This window comes from Lepidochelys kempii, chromosome 21 (assembly GCF_965140285.1).
Source record: "Lepidochelys kempii isolate rLepKem1 chromosome 21, rLepKem1.hap1, whole genome shotgun sequence".
Classification (NCBI taxonomy): domain Eukaryota; kingdom Metazoa; phylum Chordata; order Testudines; family Cheloniidae; genus Lepidochelys; species Lepidochelys kempii.
The window spans coordinates 7,934,209-7,954,667 of NC_136400.1; the positions used below are offsets into that span (position 1 = coordinate 7,934,209).

Below are 20,459 nucleotides of genomic sequence, written 5' to 3' on the forward strand. Positions count from 1 at the left end.
GGAGCTGAGCTTGGCCACGTGGAATGTGGGGGCACTCCTCAGGTAAGCGCTGTGTTATGGTCGGGTCTGGATGGTGCCAGAAGCACAGGCCCGCTGTAACAAATGCAAGGCTTGCCTGGCCGTTAGCAGTGTGGGAGCATTGGGCAGCCCTGCTGGCGTGGGGCAGCGAAGGGGTTAAAGACCTCTCACAGCTTAGGTGGCTGTTAATGATTGATGATAATGACCGGCTTGTGGGTTTTAAGGAAAAACGTTTTTCAGCAGCATGAAAACCACCGAGGCTTGGGGCTGGGAATCCAAAGAGGGGATGTGGCGGCACTGGAGGAGTGAGGCAGGGAGGTGGGTGTGCAAGGGAGTCAGCGCACAACTCGATAGTGTGGGGCACACAGGTGCAAACCTCAGCACCTTCCCCCCCACCCCCAGCACCCTCCTTCCCCTTCCAACCCCTTGTCTGCAGGGGGAGTGGGGAAGGGATCACTGCTCAGGGAGGTATGTCCCTGCCACAAATTCCGCAGGAACCGCTCTGTGCGGGGGAACAGCATCCGGGGCACATGGCGTAGGGGCTGCGGCTCCTTGTTCTCCACCTGGTTGATTTGAAAGAAGATGCTGTAAAAACAGCCAGGCAGGGCAGAGGGGTAATACCCTGAGCTGTAAATCTAGAGCGGGAGAGTGATGGTAGCGAGGTGCTGCTGGAGTCTGTCTAAACTGACTGGCCTGAGCTATAGGATCCTTCCCTGCAGACTCTAGTGTTTACTCTGTGCAGGGTGGGGGCCCATTAAGCATGCACAGTGGTCTTGCCTCTGACAGGCAGCTCAGGGTCTGGGAGCAACCACTTTAAAGCATCCCCAAGGCTCCCAGTGCAATTTCTTTCAACCAGTGCTTAAAGAGCGACCTCTGCTCCACAAGTGATTTTTTCGCTGGCCCCTTGGGTGAGCACTTAATTCAGGCTTTTCTGTGCAGTGGACGGCACTGCTGGGAGAGACGAGCCTAGCAGCCAGGAACACACGGGTCTCCTCTCTGAGACACGGAGCAAACCCAGAGACCAGTGTCTGGCTGCCAGTGACGCACGCTCTGGGGTTGTACCTGCCTTCCCTAGCCCCTCAGTGAGCCATCCCCAAAGCAGGGAACTAGCCGTCCATCCATCCAGCGTGGCCTCTCCTTGCTGCAGCTGTTTCCCGTTGAAATCCGGGAGGTCCCAGCTGCTTCTCTGAAATGCACGTGGTGGAATCTGCGAAGGTTCCTGTCCCCAGTGAGGGGGAGGACGAAGGGTTTGGGATGTTCCAGCCTAGCTGTGTGCCTCTGGCCTGCTCTCCGGGAGTTCCCTCTGCGACCCCAGGGTTGGCAGCTTGCAGTTGTTTGCATTGGACAATTGAAAACAGAGAGGGGAATTTTTTGGACTTAAGCAGTTTCTGTTCTACCCGTGAAAAGAAAAACAGCCTGGTTAACCATGGGGCCGAGCAGACCACCAAGGAGGCTGGAGCCTAGCACAGGAGCAGGAGGCTGGGGCTTGGAGGGGAGCCAAGCATCCTGGAATGCCCAGGGCAGCTCCAGCTTCAGCAGATCCATCCTGCAATGATGAGTTTCCAAAGTCCCATCAGGCCCATGGTGGGAGTGGCGGTGCGTGGCCAGCGCCCTCAGCTCTGAGCTTCCCTCGTGGCTGACTGGACGCAGAGGGGATGCCCGTGTTGTGCCGCGGTGCTTGACCCAGGCCCTAGCGCACACCTGACCCGACCTGCGCCGGAGAGGGCCGAGTCATTTTCTGGCTTGATCCCACCTCTTGTCTGTAGGGTGGGCATGATGGCAGCTGCGTGGCCCCACTCCCACCGGCTGCCGCCCCCAGCTGCACTGTGCACGGTGCTGTACGGTGCAGTGAGAGGTGCTGCAATGCCTCGCCATGCACGCTCAGTGGCGGTGCCTGGCAGGAGCGGGCCACGCAGCCACCACCACGCCGACCCCACAGGCAGGAGAAGGCCTTCAGCGGTGACCCAACTTGACCTGAGAGAGTTGTTTTCCCTCCCGAACCCAGCACTTGCAGTCTGATCCCACCGGGTTTGGGTTGGGTGGCAGGGCTCTGCCCAGAGCCACTCTGGTCTCTCCCCTACTGCACCCACCTATGCATCTCTGGCCACCTCCTCCACTAGACTTCAGGCTTAGTGCCCCCCCCAGCAGAGCCTTTCTCCTGAGCCAGCCTGGGGGCTGACCCGATTCTGTTTCCTTCCCTTGGCTTGTTTCTCAAGCCACCAAAGGATCTCCAGGCTGTGGTGAAGCTGGGACTGCCAGGGAGATAGAAATAGAAGCACCCAGTGCTACCTCCTTGCTGTCTGTTTCAGAGGTGGGTAGTGGTAAAAGGGCCGGTTCTTCACGCAGTCACCTGCTGTTTGTTTGCCAGGAACGCAGTGTTCTCTGGAAAGTCCCCATGTTCTCAAACTAATGCAGAGGCAGCCTGACATCTCGGGAGTGATTTCCCCAAGCATGCATGTCTTGGGGCTCCCTCCCACCCCAGCATCTGGAGCCCCTTGCAAAGCAAAGGGGTCTCTCCCCGTGCAGCGCTCAGCCTGCCATTCTCTGCCTTCTGCCAGGCCAGCAGGTCTGAGTGAGGAGAGCAGACAAAAGAAAAATACATGCCAGGGCCTGGCCAAGTCGGAGAGATAGCGAAGGGTGGGGGGGTGGGGATTTCGAGCCGGTCTGTCAGTTCTCTAGACCTGTCCGTAACCAGCTCCCTCTTCCACCCTGCTTGACTCTGGGAAAACCTGCTCTGGAGCGGATCCCACAGCCTCGGCCAGTTGTGTCTCCCGCAGGTGCAGTGCCATGTCCCCAGAACGGCCAGCCTTTGTGACGCTGCTGGGTGGGATGGGGAGAAGACGGTTGTACCCCATGAGGGGTAGGAGTTCAGGGAGTCCATTCCAGGAGGGCGTGGTGCCCAAATTCCAGGTCCTCTCCTGAGGATTATGCCCAACGTGTCCATTATGGGTAGGCAGAGGAATCTGAGCAGAGCCTATGGGAGGATACCTGGAACTAATGTCCAGGGAGGTCAAATCCAACTCAGGATTCCCCCATTTCTCTCTTCTCAGGGTGGTGCCCTCGTGGGCAGGCTTTGAGAGCTAACTCCTTTCATTCCCGAGAGCTGGGGAAAATCCGAGCTGGGATGCCTCTAGCCACATGGAGCCCCCTCGGTCTGGCTCCGTCGGACTGTCCTAGGCTGAAGGTTCCCTCTGGGGCAGAGGGCCAGTTGGTCACGGCATCAAGCCATGTTAAAGCCTCTATCCCCCTGCCTGGTGCCCTTTAATACGAGTCTCTTTCCAGACAGTTGCCCTTGAGCTTGGTCACAGGCAAGTGATCATCGTTATGCATTGGGGAGGGGGAAGTTTTGCTCATCTGTAGATGTGAGTCTTGAGCCCTGGTGAATTATTCACTTGGGTCCTCCCCTCCCTGCTGCCCTGTCACCAGCATGATGAGATCATGCCGTGGTTCTGATCTCAGATGCTAGGTTCACCCGGCGGGGGGAGCGGAGGGGCCTGGAGCTCAGCTATTGCCCTGGACTCACGGGCTGCTGGTCCGGCTCTTCCTCTCCTGAACACAATGGTCATCCTGGGGTCATTTCTTCCTCTAGTGCAGGGTCCTCTCTTGCTCCTGTCGGATGGCCATCAGCGAGCATAACAGTGTGTGTGTCTTTCTCTCTTTTCCCCTTTACCTTCCACTGTTCAATCCTGGCGGATGGAGATGTTTAAAATTCCCCTCCAATCTGTCAACACCTGGGCCAGTCTCCATTCCTCAGGGCCACGAGCACCAGTCTGGGAGCCACATGAGCCCTTTGCTGAGCCAGAACAGAAGCAGGAGTGGCAGTTCCCACTTGGTTTGATTTTCTCTTCCCTGTTCCACAAGGGGCTCACATAAAGCCACCGAAGGCTCAGCGTTATCCGTCCATGCTGCCGATTCACAGTCCGGCCCCCTGTGGCTGGGGTTTCCTCGTATCCCCTAGACTACAGCGCCAAGGTGCTGCCAGAAGTGGTGTGGGTGTGATGGGGCTCTCTTCCAAAACAAACCAGTGCCCCAGCTTGGTGGTCAGAGGGGCTGTGATATTCAAGGCATCATTCTGATCCATGATCCTGACTTGCCTAGGCATTAAATTGCCCCTGGCTGCATGCACGGGTGTAGGCAGTGCCCTGGCCAAATCCCAGATTAGGTCATTACTTTCTGCTTCCCTAATTCCCCCTGCAGTTTCATTTGGACACGGTATCCTTCTCTTCGTGCCCTAAACCATTACGTAGCGTTACTTTTGCACTCCACCCCAGAGGTGGCTGCCTTTCCGTGGCTAGCGTAGTCATTCCTGTATCTATGGTAAACTGCTCAGGTTGCCTGGTGTCACACGATGCCACAGTACGGTTGTTCCCAGAGGGGCTACAGACTTCTGATGAAGGTCAGGTGCTATTGGATTCTCAAGGGAAGGAGCCCCAGCCTCTGCACTGCTTAGTGACCATGTTAGGTCCAGAGCGGGTGGCGAGATTCCCAAGGAGCCTGCAAATTTATGGGCTTGCTTGCATTTGAGCCCTACACTGCGTGAGAATATGCAGTCCTGTGTGAGCATACCCGGCTGGGGGCTCTGCTCTGCAGGCTGTCTGCTCGATGAGCCTAGTGGAGAGGGCACTGGAGGGGGACATGGGCTGTGGATTCTCTTCCCAGCTCTGCTGCTGAGCTGTTAGGTGACCTTGGGCAAGTCATGTCCTGTGCCTCAGTTTCCCCATCTCTAAAATGGGGATAATGATACTGACCTCCTTTGCAAAGTGCTTTGAGATCTACTGATGATACAGTGGAGGTGGTGAACATGCAACACAGCAAGCTCTTAGTTTCTACCTTGGCTGACTGAGTGCAGAGAGGAAAATGCTGCTCCGCTGAGTGGCAGGGGAAAGAGGAGAAACCACTGCCTGAGGCAGGAAAAGTCTCCCCGTTCCCTAATGTGATTAGAGACTGATCCACACCCAGGGGTGGGGAGTGGGTCTGCTGACCAGCTTTATATATTTTTGTAAGAAACCCCCGGGTGCAACTCCACACCTGGGACTCAGTCTTCAAATGCTCAGCACCCTCCATCCAGGGCACATTTTTAAAAGAGCTCAGCACCTCCTAACCTGGGAATCGGCTCAGGGCTGGCATTTTAAGACCTGTAGTTCCTCATGGTTATCTTATAACACTTATATTGGGCCAATGCCTGGAGGCTACTCAGGTCCGGGCCCCATTGTTCTGGGCACCGCGTAGGCAGAGGAAATGACAGGCCATGCCCCAAAGAGCTCCCCATCCAAAATGCTGGCAGCTCAGGCTTTGAACTTGAGCTGTATTGGTGGGAAGGCAAGTGTGTGTGTGGGGGGGAATAGAGGATCGACCGGCTGGCTGGTTCAGCTGTGGGACTTTCCTCCATTTCCTCACTCCTTGGCCTTCTGCAGCCCCTTTGCTCCCAGTCCCACTTCTTTTTCTTTTTTCATTCCCTTCTCTAAGGCCCTGAGTCAGACGTGCTCATGGGTAACTTTGAAGCACTGAGACAACATGGGGTTAGGTGGCACAGGAAAACCCGGAAGCTAGCTACGGCCAGATCCCCAGCTGGTATAAATCAGTGGAGCTCCCAGCTGGGCAGTGGCCCACAGATTTTTGGCCTTTGAGAACAGAATCCCATCTGACGCGACTGACACAGCAGGAGGCTGGACTGCAGGACTACAACACCCCTCTGCCCACCACCCCGGGAGGTCACAGCCCACAGATGGGGAAAGGCAAGTCGAGTGGCTATGTGTTTTCTCCAAGCCACAGCCCTCAACTGCAGGGCTTGATTGGTACTCTCTGATAAGCTGCCCTCACTTGGCAAGGCTGGCTGATAAGGAGCAAGCCAGGCAGGGGGTAAAATGCTCGTAGGGGAAGAAACTCAACAGCCAGTGGGGGGAAAAAAAATCAACGGCCGGTTTATTATTATTTGGGGAAAATAATAAATCCTTCCAAAGCGCCGCTACTCTCCTTCTCCCTCCTTGCTGTGTGCTGATTGATTCCTCTGGCTCCTCGGCCCCAGACAAAGCCTCCCCTTTGTGCTCCTGCCTGGTTTATCTGGGCACAGATGCACCGCTGGAGGAGAGAATGTTTCCTTTCTTTTTTTCCCCTCTCTCTATCTGCCTCCGACCCGCTGTGTCCCTTTGTCTGACGGGCTGGAGGCAGCTGCCGTGCAGATAGATGCCTTCTGGATTGGTAGCCAGCAGAGGGAGGCTGCTGGGTCTGGGGTTCGGTGGAGGTGGGAGTTTAAAACAATGGCAGTTTGGAACGTAGCTCGATGCTTAGGGGCTGGATTCTCGGAGGGGCTGAGGGCCTGCAGCTCTCCTTGAAGTGAATGGGAGCTTTGGGTGCTCAGCTCCTCTGAAAGTCAGGCCCTGAAAATCTCTCTCTCTAGGCAGTGCTTTCAATGTGGCTGCTGTTCCCAGGGATGGAGAGTTTCACAAGGCAGGAGGGTGTAGTAGCTAGAGCTCAGGTTTGGGACTCAGCAGACCTGCCTCTGCCACTCACTCGCTGGGTGGCCTTGGGCAAGGCACATCCCTGCTCTCTACCTCGTTTTCTCCATCTGTAAAACACAGGGAGAGACTGACCTAAGTTCCTGCCTTGCAGGGATCCACATTTGCCGCAACTTCCAGATCTTCACCGGCCACAAGTGGGCAGCAGCTTTTGGGTTTTCATTTGCTGTACCTGCAGCGAAGAACTCACCTAGCATTCTGCATTGGCTGTCCTTGCAGGTCTCCCATCCACAGACTGAACCAACCTGACCTAGGTTAATTAGCTGAGGCAATCTGACAGCACTAGAGTTAATTAGCTGAGGCAATCTGACAGCACTAGCCTACGGTGCTGTGGGGCCAAAGCATGCAAGGAATTCGTAGCTGTTCGGGGCAGCTTGTAGTTACATCAGGAAGCGTGAGCTATGGCTACCCTGCATTTAGAGCCCAGGTGTCCTTACTCACTTTCCACAATGCGGGGTAACAATACTTATCTCCCATTTTGATATGTGTGGCTGATTATTATTTGTATGGCAGCAGGGCCGGGGGGACCCAGTCCTAGATCCAAGGCAGGTGGTGCTAGGTGCTGTACAAACAACAAGTGGATGCCTAGTGTCATGTCCGTGCTAAACCGTACCATTGTGGAGAGGCTTTTCAATCAGGACTTGGCAAGTGTGCTCAGAATTCAGCCTGATGCGCCAACGTCTCCGGTGAGGTGGGTTGGTTTGTTTTTTAACAAAACCCAGGACATCCAAGTGTCCGCTGCAGTCTGAGCGACGCTGGGTAGCAGGTGCCCGCATAGTCACGAGGTGACGGCCCGGTGCTGAGAACGCAAGTTAGACCCAGGCTACTTCGTTCAATTGCTGCCCTCCCATCTGGTCCCAAACGCATTGCAGCAAATTGCTTCCTCAGCAGAAAGTGCTTCCAAAGGCTCCAGCAATGCCTTAATCGGAAGAGAGTGATATGGATTTGGGGGAGGGGGAGAGGTGAAAGAAGGGATAGGAAAACAAAGGAGGCGGCCAAGGACTGGTTTGGACTGCAGCCACGCCAGCCCCCTAGGTTTAGAGCAGCCTGGCTCCTTGCCCCAGAGCCGTGTCTAAGAACATGTGCAAAATCTCTAGACAAATCATTTTATTCTTCGCTTTTGAAAAGGTTACGGCAAATTGTTGGCCAAATGTTGACTTTCCTCCAACGACAGCCCAGTTAATCCTCAGCCCCTGCTGACATGCGTGGTCCCTGCTGCCTCAAAGTGCTCGTACCCGTCGCTGTGCCTGCCGCTGAAATGCAGCTGTCTCTGGGGTGGGGGCGAGGAGGTAGCCCATTCTGCATGAGCAACAGGGCTTTGGAGAGGGTGGGAAAGAGAGGGGAGGAGTAGCTTCCATCTGAAACAGCTGGAGTGGGGCGGGGCAGAATGGAAGCGTCTGAGTTTAGATTTGGTTGGGGTGCTGGAGCAGACAGGGTTGTGCTTTCATATAAACCTAGTGCAGATGCTGGTGGGATTTCATTGGCGCCCCCGGCTCCTCTCCAGTGAAAATGGAAGCAGGCTCTGGGGGGGGGGGGGGATCTGTACTGTGGGCTCTGACAGGTGAGACAACTGGGGGAAGGGGTGGATGTGTCGGGTTCCCCCTCCCTCACATCCCAGTTCCCATCTCCCTTTCCAGTCTGGCCTGGGTTGAGAGCTCAGCACCCAAACAGCTCAGTGCAGAGGGGAGGCCCAGGTTGGGCTGGATTTTTTTTTTCCTCCCCTTTCATGAAGGCCCCACCAGTCTGACCATTACCTCGGGCCTGCAGGAATCCCAGATGCTCCAGCAAGGGCAGGGGCTTGGGGAGATGGTTTCCATTAGCCTGTGTATCCCACACATGGGGTGTGTGTGTGTGAATCAGGGTGGTTAACCACATCAGTCCCGGCCAACAGTGAGGGATGTGGTGGTTGCATTTCGCTCTCGGTGCGACACCCGGGCGCGTTCTCTCGTGGCGCATGAACCCCAGAGAGACCGTACCCTAGGATGAAGTCTAGCCAGCTCTAGGGCTGAAAGCAAATGCATGAGGAAGCATCCCCTTGCATTGATCTGGAGGTGTGTACTAAACATATACCCTCCAATGCTAGAGCCAGTGTCTGGGATGTCCAGTGCCCCCCCGCACCTCGCATGCTTGGCACTCCCTGCCTGTCCAGTGCCCTCCACAGATTTCCAGTTTCCACCCAAAGGCTGGCAAGCAAACAGCCGTGGCCATGCCAATGCCACAAGCTGGTTTGCTGTGGCTCAGAACAGCTTGGGTGAGTCTTGCCCTGGTCTGGTGCCCGCTTATCGAAGGCGCTGCATCCCCGTGGATGGCAACACGGCTGGTGCCCGCTCTGTGAATGTAACCAGCCAAAGTCAAGGAACCGATTGTGTAACGAAGGGGAAACCCCCTGCTGCAGCCCTGCGGGCATAGGCCTGTTGGACCTGAATCACTGTGTATTTTTAGCGGCGGTGGCTCACACGGGTGGCCCTCTCTCCGGCCAACCCCTTTGCAGGGAGAAATGGAAACTATCTCAAGCAAGGGGGTGGGGAGCTAGTGTATTTCATGGGGGTGGGGGAGAGGGTCATTCCACTCCACCATTGGGTGCGATCACCTCCTCTTCCAGGCCTTCACTGCCTCCTTTGTAATGACACCTTGTCATGGTAATTGCATGTCGTCTTATACATGGGGTTTGGACGCTGCGTTAGTCAAGCTGATGTGTAAAGTAGGCAGATTTAAATTCTGTACCTGAATTCCCCGCTGGGGTTTCAATAGGCCGGGGGGGGGGGGGGCAGGGGTTCTCTTCATTTCCTCTCCCAAGCTGGCTTCTGGGTATACAGTTTGGTTAACTGGCTAATCCCAGTATTCCTGGGAGATAGGTAAACAGCTGTCCTGTCTCAACCCAGACACAAGGCTGCACCTCAGTGGTGGGGAAACAAACCCTCAGTCAGGCTTTCCAAAGTGGCCACTGGCTTTTCAGTTTGTGAGCGTGTGCACCTTGAGCCGCCTTAGCCGGATTTTCAGGGGTGCCGAGTGCCCACAGGAGACAGAACCGGTGGCCACCGTTGAAAATGTTGGCTGCTATGAAGAGACCCACTTAAAAACCAGAGCCTGCAATGGCCTTGCATGCAGAGCCCCTGTGGCTTCAGAGACATGGGCATCCGGCTTAGGATCCTTCAGGTGAAAGATGTTGTAAGGTCATCATGAGCGTAGTCACTGGATAATCATTAGAGCGAGCTTCACCCCACGGTCTCTGTCCCAGGAAGCCTGATTTTTGGGTTGGTTTCCTGTATATCCACAGGTGGGTGCCAGCCTTGTGATTTACTGTAACCTGTCCAAAATGAGAGCATTGGGGGTCACCCTGAAGGGTTACGTTTCCAGCAGGGCCCACACTGAGGCCATTGGCCGTGGCTCGGTGCATACCCCACCATGCCCTGGGACGCAGATGCCCGCCAGGTCACTGCTGGGCGGTGTGTGTTCTGCCCATTAGGTTACAGAGATCTGATCGTTGCAGAGAAGGGAAAAGAAGCACAGAAGTGAGCCATGTGGCTGGTGCCCACCTCCCCTGCTTCCAGTGTAATTAAAGAGGAGCCTGAGTCACTTTGTAAACTGCGGGCAGCAGCTGCCAATTAGCCCGAGGCAGGTGAGGCTGGGGTGTGCTAGGGGGGGCAGGGGCTGGCTGTGATTCAGCGAGGAAGGCAGGGGCATAGGTGACTGCACCCAGGCCTCGCTGGAAGCCAGTCCAGCCGCTTGCTGAGCCTTGGGGTATTGCATTGGCTGGCTCTGAGCCATAGCTTTGTTCAGAAAGCGTCTCAACATGGCTGCGTGGAGGTGAGAGGGACACGGCAGAGCTCCTGCCAAGAATGGCCTGCTCACAAATTGCCCTGCCCTTAGGCCCTGCTTGTGGTTCACGAGGAGGGGGGAGGGAAGAATCAAAAAAATAAAATCAAGGAAAACAACTGTTTGCAGGAACTGGGGCGAGGCCCCGTGCCAAAGAAATGAAACCACGCCCCAGATGCCTGGTGGAGAGCTGGCCAGAGGGATGCGTGTAATGTTGATGCATCGACAACTGAGCCTATGAATATTGCATGGAGGGAAGACGAGACTGCCAGCGGGTACCCTGCTGCGTCTCTAGAGATCCGTGGCAGGATGCAGCCCAGGTGGTTGCGTCTGCTACCCTGGAGCTGACTCGCGTGCAGGGCAGTCCTTGCTCACGCTCACTGTGTGTGCTACCCTCATATTGACCAGGGTGCAGTACAGTCCTTATCCACTGCTGCCTGGGCTCTGACTTGCGTGCAGCATGACTCTCCGCCATTGCTCGGGCCGCCTGCCTGTATTCAAATATCCCCAGCCTTTGGCAGATTAACTCTTTCCCTGGGGTGAGACTAAAACCGGTGCCTGCTTGCCACAAGGGCAGGAAGGTGGAGGTCGGGGGGGGGGGGAATCATACCACCCGCTGTCCGTTCATTGGTCACCGGTGGGGCTGGTAACTAATATTGCCAAGCAGATCTTGAATCGGTGGCTGACTAACACTGTGACTGAGACCTTTATTAATGGTGATGGGGAGCATAAGGCACAGTATCTGAGTTAGGAGTAATGCCACCCGAACACAACACAAGCCGGTCAAATTAGACACAGCTGGGGAAAACTTGAATGGAGACTCACGGGTAACCCTTTGCTCTGTTTAACTTCGGGTCTGATCCAGGGCTTGGCTTACAGGTACTTTAAATCCATCAGTGGCCTCCACTGACTGAAAAAGGACCCTGTAGTCACCCTAGGGCTCTTCCATGTATCGTGAGACTAACATCCTGTCCAATGTGCAGCGGCAGTTAAAAAAGCGAACAGAATGTTGGGAATCATTAAGAAAGGGATAAATAAGAAGACAGAAAATATCATATTGCCTCTATGTAAATCCATGGTACACCCGCATCTTAAATACTGCGTGCAGATGTGGTCTCCCATCTCAAAAAAGATATATTGGAATCAGAAAAGGGCAGCAAAAATGATAAGGGGTATGGAACAGCTTCCGTATGAGGAGAGATTAATAAGACTGGGACTTTTCAGCTAGGAAAAGAGACAACTAAGGGGGGATATGATACAGGTCTATAAAATCATGACTGCTGTGGAGAAAGTAAATAAGGAAGTGTTATTGACTCCTTCTCATAACACAAGAACTAGGGGCCACCAAATGAAATTAACAGGCAGCAGGTTTAAAACAAACAAAAGGAAGTATTTCTTTACACAATGCACAGTCAGTCTGTGGAACTCTTTGCCAGAGGATGTTGTGAAAGCCAAGACTATAAGAGGGTTCAAAAAAGAACTAGATAAGTTCATGGGGGATAGGTCCACCAGTGGCTATTAGCCAGGATGGGCAGGGATGGTGTCCTCAGCCTCTGTTTGTCAGAAGCTGGAAATGGGTGAGAGGGGATGGATCACTGGATGATTCCCTGGTCTGTTCATTCCCTCTGGGGCACCTGGCCACTGCCAGAAGACAGGACACTGGGCTGGAGGGACCTTTGGTCTGACCCAGTAGGGCTGTTCTTACGTTAATGCCATCTCAGACATCTCATGAAGATACAAGTGGAGGATGAGTCTGAGGGTAGAGCTGGTCAAAATGTATCTGTGGAAACATAATTTCTTTGAAAAATGGTTGTGTAGAAAACTTTTTTTTTTCATTTTCAATTAAATATTTGGGGTTTTTTTTGAGGAAAAACAAATTTGAATATTCAGTTAAAATAGTCAGTTTTCAAAAACTGGGGGGGAAAAACCATGGGAAATTTGAATAAAAATGAAATGTGTTCAAAATTCCCCATGGAAAAAGAATTTGCATTTTTCTGGCAGCTGTAGTAGGAAGCCTGGGTAGGGCCACCCCTTCCTGCTGAACTTCCTTTTTAGGGCATTTGTACACTAAAGTTAGAGGCGCTGACGTATGGAACTGCACTGAGCTGATCTTGTGTGCAGGACTCCGGGCGCATGCATGCGTACGTACCCCCACGTGTTGGTTTTAATAACCCTGAAACGGACTGGGTTGTATATAGAGAGCACAGCTAGACCCACTCGTCGCCAAGTAGTTCAGGCCTGGATCTAGATCTGAAACTTCCCAAGGTTTGGGAGAGCTTGAATCCAGGCTGCTGGTTCTGACCCGTTTCCAGAGGCCCACCGCATATTTCCACAAAGCTGCTGGAAGCACATCTGCTCTTGTTCTGTCCATCACAAACCGGAGGTGAAGGGGGCAGACTGGGCACTGAAGGGGGATTCCTGTTCGTCACACCATTGCCAATGTGTTAGCACTGACTTGGGGTACAAGGCCATGCATGGATGTTTGTTCCTAAATTCCAGCTCCACTGCAGAAACTTCCTTTTATCTTGTGCTGAGGTTCTTTGTTCTTAGGGTTAAGCTCTTCTCCACTGCTGTTGACACAGTTCCAGCCGCCATGGCCTTAGGCTGACTCTGTTTATGGAGGTTACCCTGCACAGAGGGGGGATATTTCTGAACAGTTTTGCACGGAGGGGATTTTTATGAAGGCCTGTGTGGTGCATAGAAGAGATACTTATGTAGGGGGTAATACACCAGTGAAGGGTTGTCATTGATTTGCAGCTAAGGAGATGATGATGTTGGGAAGTTGCCATAGTAAGTTACCTTGGTCTACAAGAACATAAGAACAGCCATAGTGGGTCAGACCAAAGGTCCATCTAGCCCAGTATCCTGTCTTCCGACAGTGGCCAATGGCAGGTGCCCCAAAGGGAACAAACCGGTAATCATCAAGTGATCCATCCCCTGTTGCTCATTCCCAGCTTCTGGCAAACAGAGGCTAGGGACACCATCCTTGTCCATCGTGACTAATAGCCAGAGACAGAGATGAGTCACCAGAGGCAGAGATGAGTTGAAAAGAAATCAGGAAAGCTGAGACCTAATATTACCTCCCCTCCTCTCACTGGGCAGTTGTGTAAACGCACTAGAGAGCGAGCAGAGCGTCTCCCTGGGCAGAGCCGAGCAGTGCACCTCATTATCTATAGGCGGTGTTTCTGAGGGCCGGGGCAGTGTGTTTTGAAAGTACCATGGCTTGCGTCAGCCAGTCAGCAGGGACTGTGCACTCCCAGCTGTGGGTGGGATCGTGATAAGGATGTTATGGTTATTAACGAAAACGGGTGGCGCTCCAAGGAGCGTAAGCTTCCGGCGATCCACTGTGTACTCAGCTCTGTCAAATGATCATTAAATACACAATGCTGCTGCCCACTGAAACTGACTAGGAAAGTAACCGTTCTGGTTTTACTGCCCAGGCTGGGTGACGCATAGGAGATAAACTGCACCCTTGGCATCTGTTGGGTGAGACCCTGGTAGATTTCACAACCTAAAGAGGGTGGGCCCAGGTCACTAGTAGATGGGGGACTTTGAGGGGGATGGCATCAGTGACTGAGCAGTGGGGCACGCTTCACCCTGGCCTAGTATAGATTCCACCGTGCTTTAACCTTAAAAATAAGACCCTTAACACCAAAGCCTAAGCAGAGCTGTTTTAGTGATGATGACAGGCGGTTTGTCCTGCTGCACTGGGTCCATGTTTCTCCTGGTTGGTTTGTCTCTCTCACACCCCCCAGAGGTGGCTGCATTTCAGAGGTGCTGGTACACTTTTCAGAGCAGGGAATGCATCTCAAGTGAAAGGCGCTGTGTACCATACGTGTAAGATGATTCTAGTCTGTTCAGAGCAGGATGGTCTTGTGGGCTGGGACTCAGGAGAGCTGGGTCCAATCTGTGTGACCTTGAGCAAGTCACTTAATTTCTCTGTGCCTCACTTCTCCCTCCCCCTTCTATAAAATTAGGGTAATAATATTTCCTTTCTCCCATCCTTTGTCTTGTCTATTTTGACTCTCAGCTATTTGGGGCGGAGGCTCTCACTACAGTAGAACTTCAGAATTACGAACACCTCAGGAATGGAGGTTATTCATAACTCAGAACAAAATGTTATCATTGTTCTTTCAGAATTTACAACTGAACATTGACTTAATACAGCTCCGGAACTTTAATCTGCAGAAGAAAAATGCCGCTTTTAACCATCTTAATTTAAATGAAACAAACCCAGAAACAGTTTCCTTACCTTGTCAAATCTTTTTTCTAACTTTCCCTTTATTTTTAGTAGTTTAGCACAGTACTGTACTATATTTTGGGGCTTTTTTGGTCTCTGCTGCTGCCTGATTGCGTACTTCCGGTTCCAAATGAGGTGTGTGGTTGGCCTGTGAGTTCCTAACTCTGGTGTTTGTAACTCTGAGGTTCTGCTGTATATGTACCGCCTAGCACAATGGGGCCTCAATCTTCTGTGGGGGGTCTTGGTGCTCCTTTGATACAACAAATTATAACTGGAGAAGTAAAATACAAGAGACATTTATGGGCCTGTGAAACTGGCTAGTTATCAGGATGTTCCAGAGGCGAGCGGCACTGATTAGGAAACAGACAACTGCTTTGTGGGGGACACCTCCCCTTGTCCGAGGTCACAAAGCAGATGGGGCGATATGCGTATCATGTGTGGGGAGTTTTATAGGTACTCAGCTCTGTCCCTTATTGACTTTGATTGATGGTGCTTATGCATGAAATGGCCGCTGCGTGTGATTTAGAGAAGGAGAGAGGATCGAGGAGGTAAGGACAGGCTGCCCCTCTCCTCCTAAAGCATGGCGTAAAACCAGGGAGGATGCAGAGGCAATAATTTCGACAGTGACCTCTGTGGCATTTCCTCCATTGCTGGCCCAGCTGCCAAGCACTGGTGGTTAACCTGACACTCGGGTCCCTGCTGCTGGGGAGGCAAGAGGCTCTCCCTGTACCCGTTGCTGTGCCCCCAGAAACCCTTCTTAACTGGCAGCCTGTATTATGCCCCAGCATTAGGGCAATCAGTGCAGCACCCTGATCTCACCCAGAGTTTCCTCCCCCAGGGAGTTGTTACTCCCCACTTTCTATCCCCCACCCTCTCAAATTCCCTTCCCACCTCACTGAGATGAGTAACGTAATCGGTACGTGCCTTGAATATCCAAACTTCTCCCACTGCTGCCATAAGCCAGAGGGATGCGCTGGAGAGGGTGAGGCCCAGCGGCCTGAGCGCAGGCAGAGGAGCCAGGCGTTCCCTAATTCTAATCCTGGCTCTGCCCCGACTCAGTGCGTGGCCTTGGGCAAATCATTCATTGGCTCCTTCTTCCCTGCGGATAACACAGCCCTGCTCTAAGCACTAGGCAGCATTTCCCCTGCCTAGCTCTGCTGGGACCACTCTCGGCAGGGCCCAGGGGAGGAGATATCTCCTGCGTCCAACTCATCTGGTAACTGCTGCGAGGAGAGGGGACAGCGCCTTCCTCGAGCACAGCTGCGTGATCTCAGTGCAGACACTTTCAGGGCTCAGAGGAGCCTGTGTGGGGTTTCTGTGTTATGCATCCAGCTGTGAATGGGGCTGAATCCCCAACGGAATTAACAAAGTTGGCTGCTGTCAGGATGAACTGAAGCTAGACGGTCAGTCTGATGATCAGTGACTAGAAGCGTACGCCAGGAATTAAAAATTCTGTGACGAATGGGGCTGGGGCTAATGTGTGGGTGTTTTGGGGCCTGACCCTTCTCTCCACGGACTTCCAGGAGGTTACACCTGATTCATGCCAGGGATGGATGAGGAACCCGCTGTGTGTTTAGAGCCCAGCTCATTTGTTTAGGATTAACTCCTCCGTGTGAGGGCCCCAGGCCCAGAATGAGCTGTCTCCAGCTAAAGTTCAGGGAACCCCTGTAACATGGAGTCACATCCAAGCACATGTACATGTGTGGTGGTGGCAAGTCCGGTCAGATCGCTCCACATCCCCTACCCCCATCTTAAAGGTTCCCCCTCAGGCTGCCACTCTCACTGCAGCCAAGGAGGGCAGGACACCTGTGTTGTCCAGAGGCAGCTCCTTGGAAGGAACAAATGTTGCTCCCTCCAGCTTGGAAGTGTCAGGAGCTGCACACCAGCAACCAGAGGCAGTGAATTAACTGATTCACACACAATGCTACACATCCGCATGTGTCCATAAGTGGTGGTCTTTCTATCAACTGTCTACACAGATGCAGCATATTATAGAGCAACAAGAGGGATGAGCATCCATCCTCCAGGCCTGCCTGTCCTCCCATTGGCCTGGGTCATGCAGCAGGTCTGACTAGATGATCATAATGGTCCCTTCTGGCCTCAGAGACTTTGTCTCCCTGCCCAAGCGGTGGAGCGGGAAGCTTAGCATTGCCGCATGGGCTGTCGCCTGTCCCCTCGGGATGCTGGCTCGGTTTTAAGGGCTTCCGGGAAGCGACGGCCTTTTGGAATTACCCAGCGGAATGATACGATGGTAGCAGAAGTGCCGATTCGTCGGCTACTCGTGACACCCTTTGGATACGTTGCGCCTCCCCAGAGCTCTGCGGCGGTAGCGTGCCAAGGTGCTTGCAGCCCCGGGCTGGCTGTACTGCTGCGATCCTGGCAAGGGGGAGCGAAATACTGTGTGATATAAGCCAGCTGGTATCCCAAGCTCTACTTCCTTGTTTGGAGGTTTCCTTTAAATGTCACTGCTTCATTCCCCCCAGCCCCCCTCCCCACCCCAGCGTCTTATGCTAACAATCGGGATGGACTGAAATGTGCTTTTTAAAGCGTTGGCCTAAGGGGGAGAGTGGGTTGCTGTGTCAGTGATGCCGCCCCCGGCCTCCAGTGCTTTCCCCTTTAAATCTGGGGTTGCACAGGGCTTTATAAACCCTAACGACCCCGCTCTGGGAACAAGGGAAGCATTCTTGCAATCAGTCCCACCGTCAGGAGAACCCAGCTTTTCCGCCTCTCAGCCCCCTGTGCTAGCTCTTACTCTAGAGGGCAGTCTGGTCAGGAATGGAACCCAGGAGTCCTGACTCTCAGGCCACACTCCCTTCCTAAAAGGAGACCGCTGGGCCTTCGCCTAGGAAGAAGCAATAGTGACTAAGTGCAGGGAGGAATATAAGGCCACACTAGAACTGTCTGAAGATGAGCGACTGTAAAAAAAGAGCAGCAGGGGGTGGGCCCAGTTTAATAAATCCTGTGCCATGACCCAGGTTAGCAGTAAACGTCTGCTCAGTGTGTCTGCAATTTACTCTGTTGACAGAGGTCGGTCGGTCAGTCTGTCTGTCTAATCACTCCCATCCCTGTAGCATGCTCCTTCCCTTGTTGAGCTGCAGATTTCTCCAGCGCGGGATACGAATAATTCCCCGGGAGGGGTCAGGGTAGCCGAGTGTTTGTGTCTCAAGAAAACCCAGCACCCTCCGCTTTTCACCTTCAGCTTGGCAAAGAGCTGCTCCCTTATGCCCAAGTGGGTACGGCCAGGCTGCAGCATAAATCCTCCTCTGTCTGCACCTGCCGCATGAGTGTGCGGCCGTGTCTCTGCCCTTCACCTTTCTCTCCTTGGGGAGCCGTGCTGGGGATCTATTTTTTTTTCTTCTCACTCCATGCTCGGCATGCCTGCTAGCTGCTCCGACACGCGAGGCTGCAAGCGTCGTTCGCTTTGAATGATGAGCCTGGACGGGTCCAGAATAGACCCCGCTGCCTAGAGAGAACGGGTGCCTCTCTCCCCCCGCGTGTGCCCAGGAATAAAGGGGAGAGAGAAGGAGCGGGAAGCAAATGCAACCAGCGTGGAACTCAAGGGAATCGGACAAGTTGAAGATAAGGATGGAAAGCTTATTAGATCACCCACTCTGTCTCCCTGCCAGTGCAGGATCATCCCCCACGGTATATTGCTTAGTGCAATAGAAGAGCCGCTGGAGTGGCAGGAAGACTTACCTCTCTCCCACGGGATGGTTGTAGCTGGGGATCCCTGCTGAGCTTGGCAAGGGGACCTGTCATGATGCTAAAGTTCCGGGCAGACCGTCGGGTCAGGTAGGGCTCACCTGGTGATAACAGCAGGGCTGGCGGGGGGAAGAGGAAGCAGGCCAGGAAGGCAGGCCCGGTTCGTCGCCGATGGGGGGCTTTGTGTGTGTGTCTGTGTGTCATGAAGTGGATGAGGGAACTTCAGCTTGGTCAGTAATTGCTGCATTGCAGTGCTTCAGAGGAGATGCTTAACTCAGGAGTTTATACAGCCGGGTCAGGCAAGGCAGCTGCCAGGAGAGGAATTATTTAAGGAGGTTCTGAGGAAGTGACTTTGCTTTGGAGGGGGCCTGGGAAGCTGGAGGAGAGGGTGGTGGGTGGGATGGAAGGAGGCAATTGAATGAGTGCCAGGAGGAGCTGCACGGAGCTACCAAGGATGGAAGCTGGGGTGGGGGAACTGTGCCCGAGGATAAAGAGAAACCTGCTGCCGGCTGGCAGAATGAATGAACCTCTGACCAAAAGCTGCAGGCAGGCTAAGAACCGTATGGTTGAGCCCCATCCACAGATGCTAATTCCGGCAGCACCGGGAACGTCAGCTTTGCGAATGGGGCCCTCCAGGATCTCAGCTCCTGGGTGCAGAAACGCTTGCTATAGCAAAAGGTGCTTCCCCTTGAATGGACATTCCCTGCAAGCTAGAGTGGGGCAGAAGGGACTTTTCTCACCTGCCTATGTAATGCCATTGTGATCCTTCTAAAGTCACTGGTGTTTATGAGATTATTTTTAAAACCAGGTGCAACCAAGAGCAACCAAAACACAGCCCCCCTCCCCTGCCCATCAGATCTAGTTAGAAAAGTAGCAGTAAGGAAGTGGGGTTATTTAATGGTGTCAATTTCTTTGTTAAATCAGCTTCCTTATTTATAAAAATAATAATACGGCTGGCCCAGTTTGGAGAATGAGATTTCCCCCCTCTTTCACCTGGGGCGCATGCTAACAAAAGCCCTTTAAGCTAACCGAGGAGGGAAGGAAGCAACTGAAAGAGAAATAGTATTGGCCAAGGGTACTGGGGTTTGGGCAGTAATGGTGCTAAGCAGGAAGCCCTCCTTTTAGCAGGATTCCTACCAGCAAACCTTTAATATCCTCTAACCCTGGCCTTATCTCAGACATTCAGGTGAAACTTGCAAGTGGCTGGGTGGAGGGATGAGCGGTCGTGGTAGCTATTTTTCTTGCTCCAACTTTCACCGTTTTGCTGACTCTATGCAGAGTCTGGCTGTTTGCATGGAGACTTCATCGGTGGGCATTCAGTGCACAGTGGCCTGGTGCCCAGCTGTGCTGCATGTCAGTGCTCAGATTCTGTGATGCTGGGGGGCCATGTTATACGCAGACAGCCGTGTGCAGGTAGCCGGTGTCTTCCTAGGACGATGGGAGCTGGAGGGGAGGTAATTTATATTGCAGCCATTCTCTGTGCCCTTGAAGAACATTGCAAACAGCCATTGAACAGGATCAAGCAAAGCTGGTACTGAACTGGTATTTGTGCCTTAACCTTGACTTCTAACTCACCAAAGTGAGGAGAGATCCAGGGTTGTAACACAGGCTGCACCTGAAACCTGCTCATCACTGGGGTTCTCCAACCTGGCAGTCAAAGGCCTGACTCAAAAGTCAGCGAAGTCCTTGGGGAAAATTCCCCTTGATTTTAGTGAGTGGCAAATCAGGCCCACTAACTGAATGTGTGGAAGGTGTTTTTCATCCTGTCTCTACTGGAATGAGGAGGAGCTTGCGGGCTGAGTCATCCTCCACTGCTTTGGACTTCCCGCAACCATCCACACCTGAGTGGAGTATAAAATGCTGCTGTTTTCAATCAGTCACAACTTGGAGTTTGTCCGCATGTGGGAGTTGCACTGGATTAAATGAAAGTGTGATGTTAAACTGGTGCAAATTTGTGTGTGGATATTCCTCATATTGGTTTAAATCTGGCTTATGTTGGTTTAGCTGATGTAAGGTACAAGCTAAATCACTATAAACCAGGTTTAAACCAAGTTGAGCATCTACATGCAAAGTTGCCCTGGTTTGTATTCACTGTACACAGGTGCAAATGGCTACAAAGGTATGAGGCAGAGAGGACTCAGACCCTGGCTGGCTCCATCCATACTAGG

The 20,459-nt window shown here is 53.1% G+C and overlaps 1 protein-coding gene across 5 annotated transcripts in view; it reads left to right on the forward strand.

The window, feature by feature from the left end:
* PLEKHA6 (pleckstrin homology domain containing A6) overlaps window positions 1-20,459 on the forward strand; it is a 139,148-nt gene that overhangs the window by 66,053 nt on the left and 52,636 nt on the right. The window contains exon 1 of one of the 5 annotated variants that reach the window (XM_073320381.2): window positions 17,983-18,381. The exons of the other annotated variants lie outside the window; for them this stretch is intronic. Coding sequence (XP_073176482.1) covers window positions 18,347-18,381 — 35 coding nt within the window. The 5' untranslated portion in view covers window positions 17,983-18,346. Of the gene's footprint in view, window positions 1-17,982; window positions 18,382-20,459 lie in introns of those variants that run through there. 5 annotated transcript variants of the gene reach the window in all.